Source organism: Orbicella franksi, chromosome 8 (assembly GCF_964199315.1).
Source record: "Orbicella franksi chromosome 8, jaOrbFran1.1, whole genome shotgun sequence".
NCBI lineage: Eukaryota > Metazoa > Cnidaria > Anthozoa > Scleractinia > Merulinidae > Orbicella > Orbicella franksi.
In genome coordinates this window covers 19,433,069-19,450,366 of record NC_138152.1, presented here as the reverse complement: position 1 = coordinate 19,450,366, position 17,298 = coordinate 19,433,069, and the positions used below count along the sequence as shown (strand labels likewise).

The window sequence follows — 17,298 nt, the reverse complement described above, 5'->3', positions numbered from 1 at the left end:
TCCATGTTGCCGTGCGTCTGTTCAGTAATAGATCACAGAAGACGTCAAAATGTGGTAAGAACAAAAAAGTGGCACACGAGGCGATAGCCGAGTGTGTCACTGATGTTCTTACCACATTTAGACGTCTTCTGTGATCTATTACTGAACAGACGCACGGCAACATGGAATCTATTTGTTAGATAGATAGATAGATAGATAGATAGATAGATAGATAGATAGATAGATAGATAGATAGATAGATAGATAGATAGATAGATATTATTAGATGTTATGGTGTGTAGTATCACTGTATATTTTTACGAGCTGTGCCGTATTTTGACCAGCCCGTAAGGCGAGTCAAAATACAAACAACGAGTAAAAATATAAAGTTATTTGGACGGTATTCGCTGCAGTTGGATAATAATTGAAGGATAATAAACACAATAGCCTCCATTTGGCGCGAAAATATGCTCAGATATTGGCCCTCGGACATTATCTGTTCCTCAAAGCTCACAGTTTTCCTCGAGCTACACTCTCGGAAAACTATTCGCTTCTCGGAACAGACAATACCCGCGGACAAATATCCGAGCATATTTCCGCGCCGAGTGGAGACTATTGCTTATATGTGCTATGATCACTCAGCCAATCAGATTGCAGCATTTGCATCAGTGTTCAAGTGGAATTCTACTAATTAACAATTAGATTCAATGTCATTAAAGATTTGCACATTATTCATCGTGCTGTGAGATAGGATAGATGATTTGTCACTCGTACGCACGAAGGGTCAAGAAAGCTATCCGTATAAGACTTCATCCAAATAACATCAACAGAGGGGTGTCTGGGAAACCCGAATAGCGAATAGCGAATAGTCGCGAATAGCGAATAGCGAATAGTCCCGAATAGTGCAAATAGTCTCAAATAGTGCGAATAGTGGCGAACAGTCGCGAAAAGTGGCGAATAGTGACGAATAGTCGTCAATAGTCACCGCTTTAGATCTAATATCCTACATTAATTAATTATCCAAATAAGCAATAGAATTTCAATGAATTTATTACCTTTTCTTCTCCGGACTCAGGCTAGTAGGCTGTCCATCGCCGACATTACGAAAACAGAAAACACAAGGATACCCTAATGAAGAGGTATTTACGCTTTTGCAGCGGTTAAAACAGAATGAATTACGTTTAGAAACACCTTTTGTCCTGATAAGCGTCTGCGCTTTTTAGCCGGAAAATCCCATCCTAAGTTGCTACGAGGTTGACTGCGAGATACTGGGTGCCCTATTTGTCACTATTTGCCAATATTTGCCACTATTCGCCACTATTCGAGACTGTTCGCCACTATTCGCACTATTCGTACTATTCGCCATTCGCTATTCGGGGCTATTCGCTGTTCGCTATTCGCGACTATTCGCTATTCGGGTTTTCCAGACACCCTCAACGGAAATAGTGTAATCGAAATTCCGGAAGCATGGATACCTACAATCAGAAAGCACAACAGCCGGTCAGTTAGAATGCGGAACTATTAGGGAACAGCGTTACAAAGTCGGAATAATAATGAGGATCGAAATGCAACAATAGCAGCGAACCGAGGTGCTACAAATAGCGACACGCAACAATTGACCTCATCGCCTGATGAAGCCTAGCAGTCGAAACGTCGCGATCCACATCTCAAAGTAACTCCATCGTGAGACAAACGAGTGAAAAATTCATCTATCCTAACAATTAGATTATTCGCGCAAAGAAATCAAGAGCGAATAATTTACTTGTTTTAGTATAAATCTACTGGTCGTTCAAAACCTTATCTAAATCCTCTTCGCAGACAACTCGAAAACTCAAAGAAACGGCCGTCATTTTATTCACAACCGCACAATGTTACGCTACTCACTCTCTATAACAGAATAAATAGTGAGTAGCGTAGCCAATCAGAGGACGGCATCCCGCGATAGGGGGATCTTTGAATATTTCGCTAAGCAATCATAATCCTGTTTTTAGGAGGACATTTCACCAGAGTAGAGCCGTTAGAGGTCATAGGTCTGCGTGGTTTCCGCTGTTATCCGCGTGTAATTTGTAGAGTTCGACATCTCTGTTTTTTGCCACGTGCTAGTTTTTATTGGCTCATTTGTATTGCAGGATATGTTTTAAGCTCTCTAAATATTAGCTCTGGAGGGACAAAGTTTGAAACATTCCGTGAACATGTTGGTTACTTGCATTTTTTATTATTACGCCGGGCCCGGCTGTTTGATTAACTGTTGCAAGTTATGCTGCTTCTTATCACGGGTGTCATATTTATCTTTGTCCGGCTTCGCCAGAGATAGCTGTAGCTTTCCTTGTTGAAAGTTACGAGTCTGTCTTAGAGAGACGTGCTTATGCTTCTTGCATCAATTTCATCGAACTTTTTGTCCTTCCAGTTTGTACGTTCTGGAACTGCAAATGTAGATGTTCACGCGCAAGTCTGTGGACTGTTTTGAGTGTTGCTTATGATATTGTGTGGTTTTGAACAGGCAAAAGCTCTGAATTTAGGAGTTCTTCCTATGATTGTTCATCTAGCACCACGTTGTGGTTGTCATTGCTTTTATTTGCTTTTATTTGCTTTTAAAGCGGCTATTACACGCGGATAGGAGTTGTATAGCCTGTCACCCCATTGTTATCACTGTGGTTTCCTGACTTTAAAAACTTGAAATTATTGAAAAGACGGGTGCGCGCGCGTAAACAACAACAAATTTATCAAGGACAATTCAATGCGTGCGATTTTGTTAAAGCGTAAAGTTTAATAATGCGTGGAAAGAAAATTAGAAATCGTTATTTGCGTTTATTTCAGTTAGAATTCTGCTGAGACAATTAGACTATTGTGAGGAGAGAAAATTAGATAATTAAGTACGTTTTACATATTTGCTTTCGCTGTCAGAAAATATAGAAATCCAATATATTATATTAGTTTTAGCTCGTTTTGCATTTCCGAGTTTCAGGTTACTGTTCCAATTCATTAACCGTAACAGACACCTAGTTTGTTGTAGGATCATAACTGTAATAAGCGTTGAACTGTAATTGCTACCTGCGATAGACTTTTGTTAAACTGTTATCTACCTGTATTGTTTTGAAAGTTATTAATCTTGTGAACGTTGAATTCCGTTATAGCCAATCGAGCTTTGTGAAATGTATTAGATAATATTTAGTTAAGACCTTTTAATAGCTTTACGTAGTCTTTTAGAATTGTGCTTCCGGCTTAAATTGTTATGCCTTGTAAAATATTTTTTGGTTACATTCCGGCTGCATTCCGGTTACATTCTGGTTGCATTCCGGTTATGTTCCGGTTGCATTTTGGTTGTGTTCTTGGATTAAAACGATATCGTTGGACCTAAGTTCTGAGTGCTGTTGACGTCTCTGAAGATAATTCCCTGTAACAGATCCGGCACTGATCCCCGCAGCGAGAGAGTTCCCTAGGTTTTCACAGAAGTGCTTTCCCAGGCCAAAAACCTATTATCACACTATTCGCTCTCAATTTCTTTGAGGTGATAGTTGATGAGGCCGAAGGCCTCATCAACTATCACCTCATAGCAATCTCGAGCTCATAATCTAATTGTTAAACAGATAGTGAGTAGCGAGAGATTGTAAGAGCAATACGTTACACTCCAATAACATATTTAAGAGTGCCTGCCTGTAAAAATCAGACAAATTCTGAATTCGCGGCAAGGGTCGAAAATTCGATTTCGCTCACATTCTTATGGTAGATAGGCTAGGGCATGACAAAAACTACTGGATAGTTTCTTTTTTGGCAAAATACCCTTTTATTTCAAAGAAATATGCAAATTACCAAATCCCGTTAAAATCGTCATTTGACGCACCATTTTATTAAACAAGTTTGAGAGCCTCGCATGCAAAACCACATCATTCTTCCGCCTTTAAAACACTCAAATATAATTGTGCAGTGTTTAAATGTGTACTGGGTTGATTTTTGGGAATGTTGCGTTGTCTTTTTGGGTGCAAAATAATTACATTTCGAAGACATGTATTTCATTCACTTAAAAGTACTTCGTGAATATAATTAATTTTCACCATGTGCGAAACCTTCAAATGGATTAAGCTTCTGGTGGTTGAATCGCAGAATGATGGTCTAGAGATTCCTGTAAAAGTTTCTTTGGGGAAATGATAGTGAGCGACGCGAGAGCTTTTCAAAGTACGTCAAAAATGCAAATATTTGACCATCCCGTCGTCAAATTTCAATTTACGGATTAGAGGTATATTTTAGTATGCGTCACATGACATGACCTATGTTACGTTGAAATAGACACAGAGCTGATAATTTCGAAATGCTCGAAGCTTCTTTGCTGTAGAAGGCAGGTCCAAACGTCGATTTGACGTGTTTCTAGCCGATCTCTCACCATTCGTCGCACATAAAGCAGAAGTTTGCTTTTGTTTACACAACGTTAACGTCCGATGTACATCGCCTACCGTCAACCTATTATTGGTCGAATACCATGAATCTGTGACCATCTTTCGGCGCATATGATCACCACTGCATCTAAGTCAAAAACGGCTGACCCATTTGTAGATTGTTGCTTGCTTTGCACTGTGCCAAAATACTACGTTTGATCGATTGCTGATCATTGCTGATAAGCGTATCGGCGCAGCACAATCTTAGAGCCGTTATTTGTTAGTCACGCAAGCTGTCACAACATATGCTGCACATTTTGATCTATTTTGTATAGAGCACTCTCAGGATAAGTGAGACAATTTATTCGTTGTTTATCTGTTCATATAATTTATATAATAATATATGTATATTTATATAATCGTATTCTATAGTGTACATGGCCTCAGTCCAAATCACGTTTGTTGTACGTTCTGATGATTCAGACAACAGCTGATAAAGCTAGTGCCTGTACTCACTACTATTTTAAAAAAATCGCCATAAACAAGTTGTAGATCAGTGAAGCAAGAACTAGCTGAAATAAAAATAGGAAATCACAACGTGTCTAATTCGTGAGAAAAACAGACTAAATTTAATAAGGAATTACGTGAGTAAACAAACCCTGACCATGCCATTTTATTTGGCGTGTTTTATTTGTTTGCTTAGGCGGCGAGGCATTGGTCTCTTTGTAACAGAAAATAGAGGACTTTTGTCTATACAGTCCAAAAATATTGTCCATAAAATACTGTAAATAAAACCCCTATTGACCAGTTACCTCTATCAAGCGTTCGCGGCCATCATTTGGTCGTTCCGATAAGGGTCTCTCTATTGTTTTTACCCCTATTAAGCGGCCACCCAAAATTTAAAAACTTTCTTTTGGAAAGGGTGATGGCAGATAAGAGTCTGGAATTGAAGGTGACGAGTGATAATTAAAACACACATCTATCATGATTTTCTTGAATTGATTCCATGTTCACCAAGAAAATGATAACCCTTAGTGAAAAATATCCAGGGTACACCAACCTCTATTAAGCGGCCAACCACCCATTTTCCCGAGGGTAGCCCACTGTATTAAATGTTGTATATGTAAACCAAAAATAATTGCACAGCGCGAAAGAACCTAGGTACGAGTTTAGCGTTACAGTATTACGCAGGGCATGTAGGTTGCTGTGGTCGAGTAAAAGATGACAACAGGGGCAATAGTGGACTATTCAGTCCAAACGGAAGACATTTTTATTTAGAAAAGCGTTTGAATAGCTCTTGATGTTTTCTATACATTTTTACTAGATCCCTTGTTTTTAATATTTTAATTTTTAGCTCGTTACCTTAGCCTAATGTACATAATTATTGCAAATAATTAGTTTTAAATTAATCACACTATTCATAGCATATCGTTTAATTTATATTACTCATATGGTTTGTTAGGCGCATTTTATCATATTCACATGTTAATTTGCGCCTTAGAAATATTAAATATTATTTTTTTATTATATTATTAATTTAGTCTCTTCCTACTCAACAAGACTGTGTGCTCCCAGTGGTTCCAAGCCTTACGGAGCCTTACGTATTAGGATAGAAATTGTCCTACCCCTACACCCTAAAATGGGATGACAGCATCGCGTGACGAAGAAACAAGAAACCGCTGCAAGCAAGGATTCAAGCAGCAATAGATCAAACCATGATGATCAGACGTAATATTTTGGTGTAGTGCAAAGCAAGCAACTTTTTACAAATGACTTAGCCGTTTTTGACTTAGATGCAGTGGTGATCGTATGGTGAGAGAAACACGTCGAATCGGCTTTTTTGAACCTGCCTTTTACAGCAAATAAGGTAAGAACATTTCGAAATTATCAGCTCTGTGTCTATTTCAACTTAATATAGGTCATGTCATGTGGCGCATACTAAAATATACGTCTAACCCGTAAATTGAAATTTGACGACGGGATGGTCAAATATTTGCATTTTTGACGTACTTTGAAAAGCTCTCGCGTCGCTCATAATCCTTTGCCCAAAGAAACTTTTACAGGCATCTGTAGACCATCCTTCTGCGATTCAACCACCAGAAGCTTAATCCATTTGAAGGTTTCGCACATGGTGAAAATTAATTATATTCACGAAGTACTTTTAAGTGAGTGAAATACATGTCTTCGAAATTTAATTATTTTGCACCCAAAAAGACAACGCAACATTCCCGAAAATCAAACTAGTACATATTTAAATATTGCACAAAAACATTTGAGTGTTTTAAAGGCGGAAGAATGATGTGGTTTTGCATGCGAGGCTCTCAAACTTGTTTAATAAAATGGTGCGTCAAATGACGATTTTAACGGAATTTGGTAATTTGCATATTTCCTTGAAATAAAAGGATATCTTGCCAAAAAAACTATCCAGTAGTTTTTGTCGTGCCCTAGCCTATCTACCATAAAAATATGCGAGAAATCGAATTTTCGACCCTTGCCGAGTTATTTTCCATATTTATGGACAGGGACTCTTAAATTCTAATAGCTAATAAAGATGGTTCCTTACTTGTTTCCTTTTCTTGAAAACACTCATCAGCAGTTTCCCACCATTTCCGTTTCAAGTTGTCAAGGACATAATTCTCGTACAAATGTAAAATGGCCAGCGTGAAGTCATCAGTGTGTGGATCATTTGCTTGTAAAGCGAGTGCAAGTCCTTTTGACGTCGACAGACCTGGAACTATTTAAACAGAGATAAGCGATGAATGCTTGAAATATATTCCACTCACGCATTAAATCACAGTGTTCTACGAGCAAACTCATGAACTTCGCAGTGAATAATGATTAGTGCTTCTGACAGTAAACTTTCACAACGATCTTTTCTGCCCACAGCAGAAAGGTTATTTAATAACTGTTAACCAACGCAGCAAAACCATGTTAGCTAAAGTTGACAGGTATAAGCCAACTTTTTCGTGACTTCAATTGAACTTTTCGCAGCATTCGAGATTAAAACTGTCACCGACCAAAAAAAGAATCAAAATTTTAACACAATCAATCTGGGTTAGCTGAACTAATTATTACAAGCTGGCATAAACATTTTCCCTAATCAACAAATTAACGAGAAATTTCAACAACCAGCTAATTTTAGTTCAATTTTAGCACTCGCAGTTGCGCAGTTGTCAAACCATTTATGCGCCTGCAAAAAGGCGGAATTGCGAAAACAGTTCATTGATGCTCGACCCTTAATTTGCATAATCTGAACCACCACCATAACCCGTAACTTCCTTACGCATTTCACGAGTTAAAAGTTATTGTTTTTGTTGAGTGTGAGTCGCAGCAATTTATTCTATTATTTACCTACTGTCAGATCACAAGGAGGCTGGTTGGCGGTATATCTGAGAGTGGGCCCATCATTGATAAATACAAACTCCTGCCCGTGTCGCACCCATTGAATTCCTTCATGTACACTTTCAACTACTGTGCCTCCTGTTTGAATTCTATGCCAGATCTTTTTGTATGTTTCATATTGACTCGTCTTGAATGTCTCGTACGTACTTGCTGACTCCAATACTCCTACTTGATAAGATGATTTCACGATGTCTTCGAGGTTGTTGATGGGAAGAGCTGCGTTTTTTACAGTGAAAAAAGCGGCGAGATTGGCCGTGTAGGTTGATACCGATATAAGAATAGAGAACCAGTAACATCCAGTGAGAATACGGCCTTAAATTTAAGAACCAGAGAATCAAAACCTAAACGAAACAATCTATTTAAAATTCTGGGACACTGTTTTAATGAAAACTAAAGCCAATTTGCCTCTACCTGACAAGCTTCTTGGTGAATTGTCCGCTCCTTGTTGCAGCATACAAGCTAAAGCAAACCACACACTGTTGAAGAAACTGAATTCCTGCGATGTTCCCCGGCCATTGTCATCTTTGTACCCATAAGGACTGAAGTAGTTTAGAACAAACAGAGCAATAGAGATGATAAATAGAGTCCCAAGAGTGGCAAACCAGACGTTGTTGTCAAAGGGATTCATAAACTGTAGTAAATCAACTGTGTCGCTTGAAGAGGTTTTCTTCAGCAACATCTCTTCAGTGTAGTACATGTAAGGAACACTGAAGTCCACCACTTTTTCGCGACGTTCAGTTATAGTGAGATCCGCCACAATCATATCAGCATGCTTTGGGAGAAAAAGAGAGAGTGTGAGAACAAGATGAACAATCTTGTCAATAACCAATGAGTGGCCATTTACTGGCCGTCCAAATCACGATTCGTGGTTTAGCAAAAAAAAAGTCTCAAATTATCTAATGTTCTTTTTAAGATGCACGGTCAGATCTCGCCTTGCGGACACGCTGCTATTACAGACACATTGCCATTGCGGACAGAAGCTACATCCCTAGCAGAAATCACAAAGAAATGCATGGAAATCACTCCCACCATTCAGTGCAGATTCCCTATTACGAAATTGCAGACACATCATGTGGTCCCTGACTAAAATGTTTATTTTTCTACTCGCCTCAGGTAAGGGAATCCGGAATCCGGAAACCAACATATTTTTGCTTTTGGAATCCCGAATTCAGCGGGTGGAATCTGGAATACACTTCTCTTACATAATCCAAAATCTATTTTCAGAGTATCACAAAACCGAAAAAATTACTTGGTATCTTGGAACTGTCGTATACGTGAGCAGACCCATCCAGATGATCGGTTGCCACCGCCGCTGTCAAGCGGGTCTTTGATCCCCTTGATAGATAGCTTGCGTTGCAGGCGTAAAACGGAAGATAAGGAAGGGCGGGATAGAAGGAGGGGGCGTGGGAGGGAGAGAGGAGGAACACCTGCCATAAGAAACTTTTTTTCTTCATTTCTGCGTTCGCTGGCGAACGCAAAATTCTCATTAGCTACTCCCTCTTCTACTCTCGTTACAAGATCTTAGACATCTTAGACATATTGAATGAAATAATTGTGCTGCCGTCTTGGAATGTTTACTAGTTTGCACACTATTTTGACCCATACAGTATGATTATGTGTCAAAGTAAACATGTACTGCAAATCAAAGAAACGGGAAGATCGCGCTACTACAGACACTAAATGGCGGTTCCGAGGGTGTCCGCTATAACGAGAAATGTGACTTCCCACACGAGCAGCGGCCAAAAATTTCAAAAATCAGTAAAAAAAAGACATCTCTATTCATAGGGAGGTTCACTTATCAAAAGCAACAAACACTCCAACAACAAACAAAGCAGACAATATGTTTAGGAACCTCGTTTAACAGCTCTCCAATCATTCCATTCCAGGTTCCATTTTCTGTTTCAGAGCCGTACTTCCCATCAGGGCTGACGTAGATCTCGTATGTGAACTTAAGGTATCTTGCTAGTTCATTCAGCAGGTCAATACAATATCCTTTGTATGAAATGATGCCACCTTCAAGCTTCGTACTCATCATGAAAGGTGCATTCTGTTGAAAGAAAGCGACTTGACCTTTACATAGTTCATATTAAGGACTAGTTTTCTCTAGAAGGCCTGTTTGGGAGAATCCCGACCGAGGTCGTGAGTTCAGACCGAGCCCGGTTTGGATTCGAGATTAGGAAATGGCTGGAAATCGGCCAAAATTGGTGAGAACACTATGTGGATGCACTTAGACAACTTCAAAGGATTGATTACCTCTGCAACGACAACTCTAAACTTTCTTCCCTCCAGCCTTTTGGAATCCAGTGGACTGTCCATGTTCCGCGAGATATTATCAAATAGAATGACACCTTTGGTTGAATTCCACGTCCCTACCTAATTTCGAGGCAAACAAAAACCTATCAAAATCCTTCTCTCATATCAATTAGGAAGAATTCTCGTACATGAAGGCAATTGTTTGGATAGGATTGTTCTTTCAACATGACTAGTTCGTCGACTGCTTCAGGGGAAGAAGAAGCCCAAATTGAAACTCGACAATTTGAGGCGGCAACGGAATATGCTTGTTCTCTAATGGGTCACTTACGTTTTTAAAGGAATTGTTCCGGAGATTTAAAATTTCCAGTTCAATATCTCTTCTCGTGCCGTACTTGTCGAAATGGATGGGGCCTGTTAAGCCGTCCATGTTAACCTGTTACAGAGAAGTATTTACCAATGAAAACCGGAAAATAAGAATCGTATAAGATTGCTGAAAAGAAAGCACCCGCTGGCCAGTATCATACCTAGTAATTAACAAAAGTATGGAGGCTATTTATCAATTGAATAATACAGCAATAATAATTGCGGATTATTAATTTATTCGAAGTATTCATTCTTTGAAACAATAAAACTAGCTGCGATCGAAGTTAGCCACGTAGAAACTCAGGCTTGTTACTGGATAGTTTGTAGTTTCCAAACTATCAAAATCTATCTGATGACTATCCTGGTAACCGAATTAACATTTTCGGAGAATAATTCGAAGTGCATAACGCTTACCTTCTTCAGACATGTTAACATAGCTTCTTTATCATTTGAGCTAATAGAAGTTCCATTGATCGATAAACACGGCTCTGTGTTGATTGCCTGGTTGATAACTTGCACTGCATCGTGGGCAAGTGCCGCCATGTCCTAGGCAGATAATTTAAAACGTATTAAAATGGTTCTTGATTAAATTACTTATAAGATGTAAAGTAGAGCCCAACTAGGGTTTGCGATGATGGTCTTTTTGTTTTGCTGGAAAGAAAGCCTCGTGTAATCTTTAAGGTTTGCCTGACTCTCACCTGACCCCGAGTGTTTAAAGTTAAGATAACATTCTCCCGAGAAAATTAAGTAATAATAAAAACAACTGCAGTATTCACTAAAGAGTGTTTTATAATTATTTAGTAGAACAAAAACTGACATCGAATAGTTGCCGTTGATGTATGTTTTAAAACATTGGTGCAAGGCTTCAGTTTGTTTTGTATTTTGCCATCAGGAAAGTTCGCAACGTGTTATTTAACACATGCGAAATCTCGCCAAGATTCGGGACCCAATGGCGAAATTTCATCGCCTTCCCGCCACAATATCATGTTAGCGAACTTTCGATTTCATTTAAGAAATCGAAATATCACCGATATTACGTTTGAAACGCCGATATTGCGATAAGAAGCCGATATTTCAGACAAATGTCAATGTCATCCGAGGCGAAACTTCGACGAGGTATCGGGGACATTTCGGGCTCACAACACACGACATTTGGCGAACTCTGCTTGCGTTCAGTTAATTTTGCACAACACGGTAGTATTATCTATTCTCTAAATAATCGGATCTGATTATTGCATATAGTAACAAAAGTGCCTCATCGGTGTTGTTATTTGATTTTACCAGTCCATCGGGAGCTGAACCGTGACTGTATGGAAGCTTCACAGATAAAACAATACTGTCTCTGTGACAGCTTAAGTTCATTGGCATCTGCAGAGGGAAAAAGTCGAACACATGACATAGCAATAATTTCTTATCAATTTTTAGTTAAGCGTAGTTTCTCCTACTCAAGATTTACTAATGCATGGTTAAGAAGAAACGATATTTTGGAATATCTTCTTCCACATCGTTTTGAAAGATACCAATAGCAGTGAGAAAAATAATAAAATAAAGAAATTTTATAAAGTGAAAACAGTTACAAAGTCGATTTCAATAATCAAAGCCTGATCATGAGTAGTAGTGTCAGAATCAAACCTCTCTATGAAGTATCCATTTATACACATTTCTCATATTCTTATAGTCATCTCTTTGTTGACAAGGCTTCTGCAAACGATGAATGACAAACAAATTTTATTACTATTAAACTGTTTGTCTCATTCAAACACAAAAAAGATGCCAAACGAAATGAGAGGCAAGACACTGTGATTTTTTTGCCATAAAAACAGTACTTTAGTCGGGATTTATGTCGTTTAGTCCGAAGTTTACTCCCGGTGCACGTTGCTGTTTCATAGAGACGTGTCAGGCATTAAGTTCAACTCTTTTAAAACAAATAATGTTATTTCCCTTTGGACCAGTATGGCACACATGCTTACCTGCTGTAACATAAGCTCGACGCTTTCTTTGTCGGTATAAAGGAGAATGACTTGAGCTTTTAACTTCCTGATTTCCTCCATTGCTCTCAATACTGGAGCTGTTGGATCTTCATTTTCATTCGGCTTACAAAACTGAATTAAATCCACAGCAAGCTTTGATCTTTGAGATATAGCGTGAAAGTATGCAGCTTCGTACAAACTTTCCTCTGAAAGAAACACGTATAGACATATTGGTTGCAGGCACATCAAAGCGTTATCTATAGTTTTTCTCGGCTCAGTAAAAGTCAAATAAAGTCAGACTTGTCAGTGGTTAGTGGTTGTAGTCGAATTTGCTGTCACACCAATGTCAAACTTAAAAGTACTGTGCATGTAGTTCATGACAGCCCTAATTTGGTGATTTGGTGACCAGAGAAGGCTATGTCCGGTTGTCACCCTGGTTTCGTATCTCTATTCAGAAAACCGTCCGTCTTAACTGTAGTTAGAGTGAATAGTGGAGAAGTCACACTAACAAAATAACTAACTTAAGCTGTGTCTGTCCTAAATTTAGTTTAGTTTAGCCTTGATATCACCATACCCAGGACGAAACCCGGATGTTACAAAGTTACCCCTATAAATGCATTAATGGAAGTAACATAGAATGTTAAGAAATCCCTTAAAACTGATCAACCCATCGTTATAAATTTGTAGATCTATGTAAATGCTAGTTACCGTTAAGTAAGGATTTTAGCGACTCATAGTGAAGGTAAAAGCAAGTATTTACCATCAAAAACAAGCGCAATATTTTTCAATTCAAATGTGTTCAGTATGTCAAGAATAGCCTGGGCGTAGTCTTTGTATCCCGCTGACATCTGAATCGCTTTTTCACATTGATCGAGAGACCTTCTCTCGCCATGGAGACGGATAAGAGGAATGCCAGTCACTGTTGAGAGTGCGCATGCGGACGTCTTCGTGTTGCTTCCTTCGATGAGCACAAGGATGTTTTGATCAAGAAACAGAGAAGCTGAAATGAATGTGATTAATAAACTTGTGAGCTAGTCTGTGATCGATAATGCAACGCAATACTAAGTTAACCTAAACGATATTGAGAACTTAAGTTGCAAGGAAATTGTTCTGATCTGTACTGTCTAACAAGTCTTCTTCAAGAAGAAATCTGAAAGATTTGATAAAGAATCTGAACGGTAACGGGCGCGTGGATTAAATCGGTCTTGACGTGCTTTTTGTTCTTTTTCCATTATATAGTTACATCTACAGACTACCATCACTCGTGTTTTAACCTCAAGCCTGTGAGAGCAAAGTTCTGAAAAGTATCTCACCTTGATGAAATAGCTTTGTACTTTCTGATGTGTTGTACTTGCTAAAGATTATCGAAGCATTGTTCGAACTAGCAGTTTTGTTGATGACGGTATTGATAAGCGCTTCGTATTCCGATGAATATCCATCGATAAGACCTGTGTGATCAGAAATAAACTAACATTTTATTTTGAAAAATCGATGATTAAAGCTACATTTTTTGGTCATAGATTGATATTGATTGCCCTGTAAGTCAAGTGATTATGGTAAACCTCGATATGACCCATGCAAAAACAAACTGTCTAGTTAAGTCGTAATAATGACTCACTGACTTACCATAACTGAATATTCTGTTTGTCGCGTACGTCTTGGATAGGAATGAAATGAATATCAGAGCAATGTAAAAGCGTCCTCTTTCCATTGTAGACCTGTTGGGGCGAAAGAAACAAAATAACAAACTTCGAATTCATCTTAAAATCAGCGGTTTACAACTACATGGACTACTGAGACTACTTAGATCTATTGTGTAAAATCGATGCAAGTAATTTCAGAAAAAAACAGCTTATGTCTTTCTTTACTTTCATTCGAACTGAAAAGTATACTATGATTACTTTAAAGCTTGCTAATTTTATATTTCTATTTAAGCTACTGACAATGAAGCGTGAAGAATTACGGGAGGAACAGAGAAAATTTCCACTCCATTTTATTTTCGTGACAACTAATTTCTTTTTTTACACTTTAGAAGATAATAATGTTTGTGTTTTCCTGTTCAAAAATGTAACTGTAGGAAAAAACGTCTGTAGGAGAAAACGTCTTGGCAAATAATGACCTATTTGCTGGCTATTTTACTATTGCATAGTCTTCATTCTGATGGCCAGAAATGGCAGCAAATAAAATATATTTAAATCTTTAACATGTTAAACGATCTTCTGGCTTAGCTTTTACAAATCCAGACAGATATATTTCTATTTATTTTTAATCTCACTATCTTCTATTTTTGAAAGGACCCAAATTAATATCAGCTTGTCTCAGTAATTTTAATTCTTAAAAGATCCCTAAACAGGAATGACCGATTCTCAAACAAAACAGCTTTTGCGTGATGGTGACTCTATTTCATCGTTTTTGATCTTTTTTTTATCACAGATCTCCCAATACTATAGTGTAAAATAACTGAAATAGACCGACGTGGAAATTTTGAAATATCCTGAATCAAAATCAGCAATAAATTTGAAACGATTAGAAAACGTTAAATAACATCAATTGAAATTTCTTACGACAACCGCCAAAGAAGAATATTCAAGTGCAGTGGAAGGTGTCACTTATTTCGCTCATCCATGGTTTGTATTATAACTACAAGGTGCACCTTGAGAGTACGGAAGCCATCTTTGTCTTTGTGAAAGGTAAATTTGTTACTTGTGCTTTCACAATAGCCTCTGATGCATCCAGCTTGCTTGTCCTTTTTTACGCCAATCAACTAAGAACAATTATTTTTTACTTCTCGTGATACGCAATAAATTTCAACCTACTTGAGCTGATGTATGGCGACTGCACTGTACACATACTTAGCTCTACCCTTAGCGTGGAGTCGGGAAATATTATTTCAATCTTCTGTTAGGTTTGCAGCTCAAATTTAAATTTAAGTTTTCGAATGTTTACGACAAAACCTGATAGAGGCGCAAATGAGAACTGCGTCCCGGATGCCGGAGATTGGGCACCTATAGCGAACCCTTCAAAATGTTTTGTTCTTTCATATAACCATCTTAACTCCCTCAGTGTCGGTTGCTTTTTGACAACTAACAGGTTTTATTTATTCGGTTCTTTTTTTCGAATTTCTCTGGAAACCTGGTGAGCTTGAATATTTTACCTCACAAAAACACTAAAATGTTATTTTCCTAGCTTGACTGTCACAAAGATCATCTGGTCTCCTACACGACAATTTATGATGCTTTCCTACCAAAGTGCTCAAAAACAGAATACGTAAAACGAGCAAAATTTTCATACCTTTCGTTTGTGATTACAGTAGAATGTTTAAGTGAAAACCCACCTTCCTCAAGGCATACGACACTTTGGTATTTTAATTTGCAGACAACTTGACATTCTGAAAATTAACGGCTACATTGAGCTAAACGGGAGAAATAAGCAAAAATTGATCGAATTATAAAAAAATTTTCCTCCTCGTTTTTTGCCATTTTGGAATCCGAAGTCGCGTGGTTGTGCAAGCGTCAGTAACACTATTGTCATCACAAAGTCACTTCCATTACTGAACAGACGCAAAATAACACGGAATTCCAATTAAGTTTGTTTTCATTCATGACGATCTCTTTTCACAAGTACAGGAAAGTACCTGCACGACATCATAAATGAAGAATGGTTACTTGTTAACATTGACGAATAACGCAAGAACTTTAACGTGTGGGATCTGCCGAGCTTTTTAAACTGATATGTCATAGTTCAGAGCGAAATAAAATACTCTGTAAAAAATGTATCAAATTTCGAAATATAAATAATTCCAAAACGACTCATATTACGGCTCTAAACTTACCAGAGGTCTGACATAACGTTGTAAAAATCTCTTGCATTTTCCGCAACTTAAAAACCTTTGGTCATGCACCTTCCAAATCAACGATCAGTTTGTATCTATACAGTTGAGGTGTGAAGAGTTTCATGCGTGAGTTACATAATCATATACCGGAATAAATTTTTTTTAGTAACATGATAATGATATCAAGATGACATCAAAACGTCGTTTTTTATCGTAAATATTTACATGAAGATTATTGTTTAAATATTATATCATACTCCTGGAAGGGAGGTGGGATTCAACTTATTGTATTTGATTGAAAGAATTCATACTTGTTTAGAATAGGATAAATTTGACAGCTGAAAATATAAGTGCTCATGTGCAGCTGGTCCCAGAGCTCATTCAGTAGTTTACAACTTTTTCGGTTTCAAACTCCAACGATCCGTTGTACATGTTCATTTATGATATAGATATTGATAAAATACCGGGCTTTTTCTTGTTCCTCAAATATAATTTCTTTATCGCGCAGAGAAAAGATACTAACTTTATCAATCAGTATACTGATGTTGCCATGGTTGTATAATTTTTCTTTCAACATGATGAAAGTTGAATTTGACTTTTTTCACGCGGAAAATAAGATCTTCTTTAGAAGCATACGTACGTTATGTTTGCGTTTCGTTAAAATAATTGTCACATGGTTGCCATGTAAAAGCCTGTTATATGCCAGCTCTCTGTTAAGAAGTGGATGTGATTGGCCTGTGGACAGACACAGTTTCTGAAATTGATTATTTTAGCTCAAACTCAGCAAATGTCTTGTATTAGGCAATAGTTGTTAAAAAAACTCGAAAAAGCTGTGGAAATGCTCGCCTGTTGGTTCGTGTTCCCACAGCATTTCTCGTTCTCCCAAACTTCCACTCGTGTTTCTATTTTAATGTAGATATCTTAGTCTTCTCAGTTTTGTATTTTGCATTAGTCTGCGTCCCGTTATTAGTATGAGTTTCCTCCAGGCTACATGGTTTGACACTTAAATAAAGTTTTATTATTATATCATTATTAATTGTTTTAGCATAAATCTATTAATCGTTCAAAACTCTATCTAAATCCTCCTCACAGATACTTCGAAAAAACAAAGACTCGACCGTCATTTCGT

General features: G+C 37.8%; 1 protein-coding gene across 1 annotated transcript in view; it reads right to left on the bottom strand.

The window, feature by feature from the left end:
• The window catches only part of LOC145495169 (glutamate receptor ionotropic, kainate 3-like), a 45,663-nt gene that overhangs the window by 5,385 nt on the left and 22,980 nt on the right, over window positions 1–17,298 (bottom strand). The window contains exons 3-15 of the mRNA XM_081474747.1: window positions 13,964–14,055; window positions 13,651–13,785; window positions 13,098–13,337; window positions 12,338–12,543; window positions 12,000–12,068; window positions 11,649–11,735; window positions 10,782–10,913; window positions 10,333–10,437; window positions 10,005–10,124; window positions 9,604–9,798; window positions 8,163–8,523; window positions 7,701–8,063; window positions 6,913–7,083 (exon numbers count right to left, since the gene is read on the bottom strand). Of these exons, the coding sequence (XP_081330873.1) occupies window positions 6,913–7,083; window positions 7,701–8,063; window positions 8,163–8,523; window positions 9,604–9,798; window positions 10,005–10,124; window positions 10,333–10,437; window positions 10,782–10,913; window positions 11,649–11,735; window positions 12,000–12,068; window positions 12,338–12,543; window positions 13,098–13,337; window positions 13,651–13,785; window positions 13,964–14,048 (2,269 nt within the window). The 5' untranslated portion in view covers window positions 14,049–14,055. The remainder of the gene's footprint in view (window positions 1–6,912; window positions 7,084–7,700; window positions 8,064–8,162; window positions 8,524–9,603; window positions 9,799–10,004; window positions 10,125–10,332; window positions 10,438–10,781; window positions 10,914–11,648; window positions 11,736–11,999; window positions 12,069–12,337; window positions 12,544–13,097; window positions 13,338–13,650; window positions 13,786–13,963; window positions 14,056–17,298) is intronic.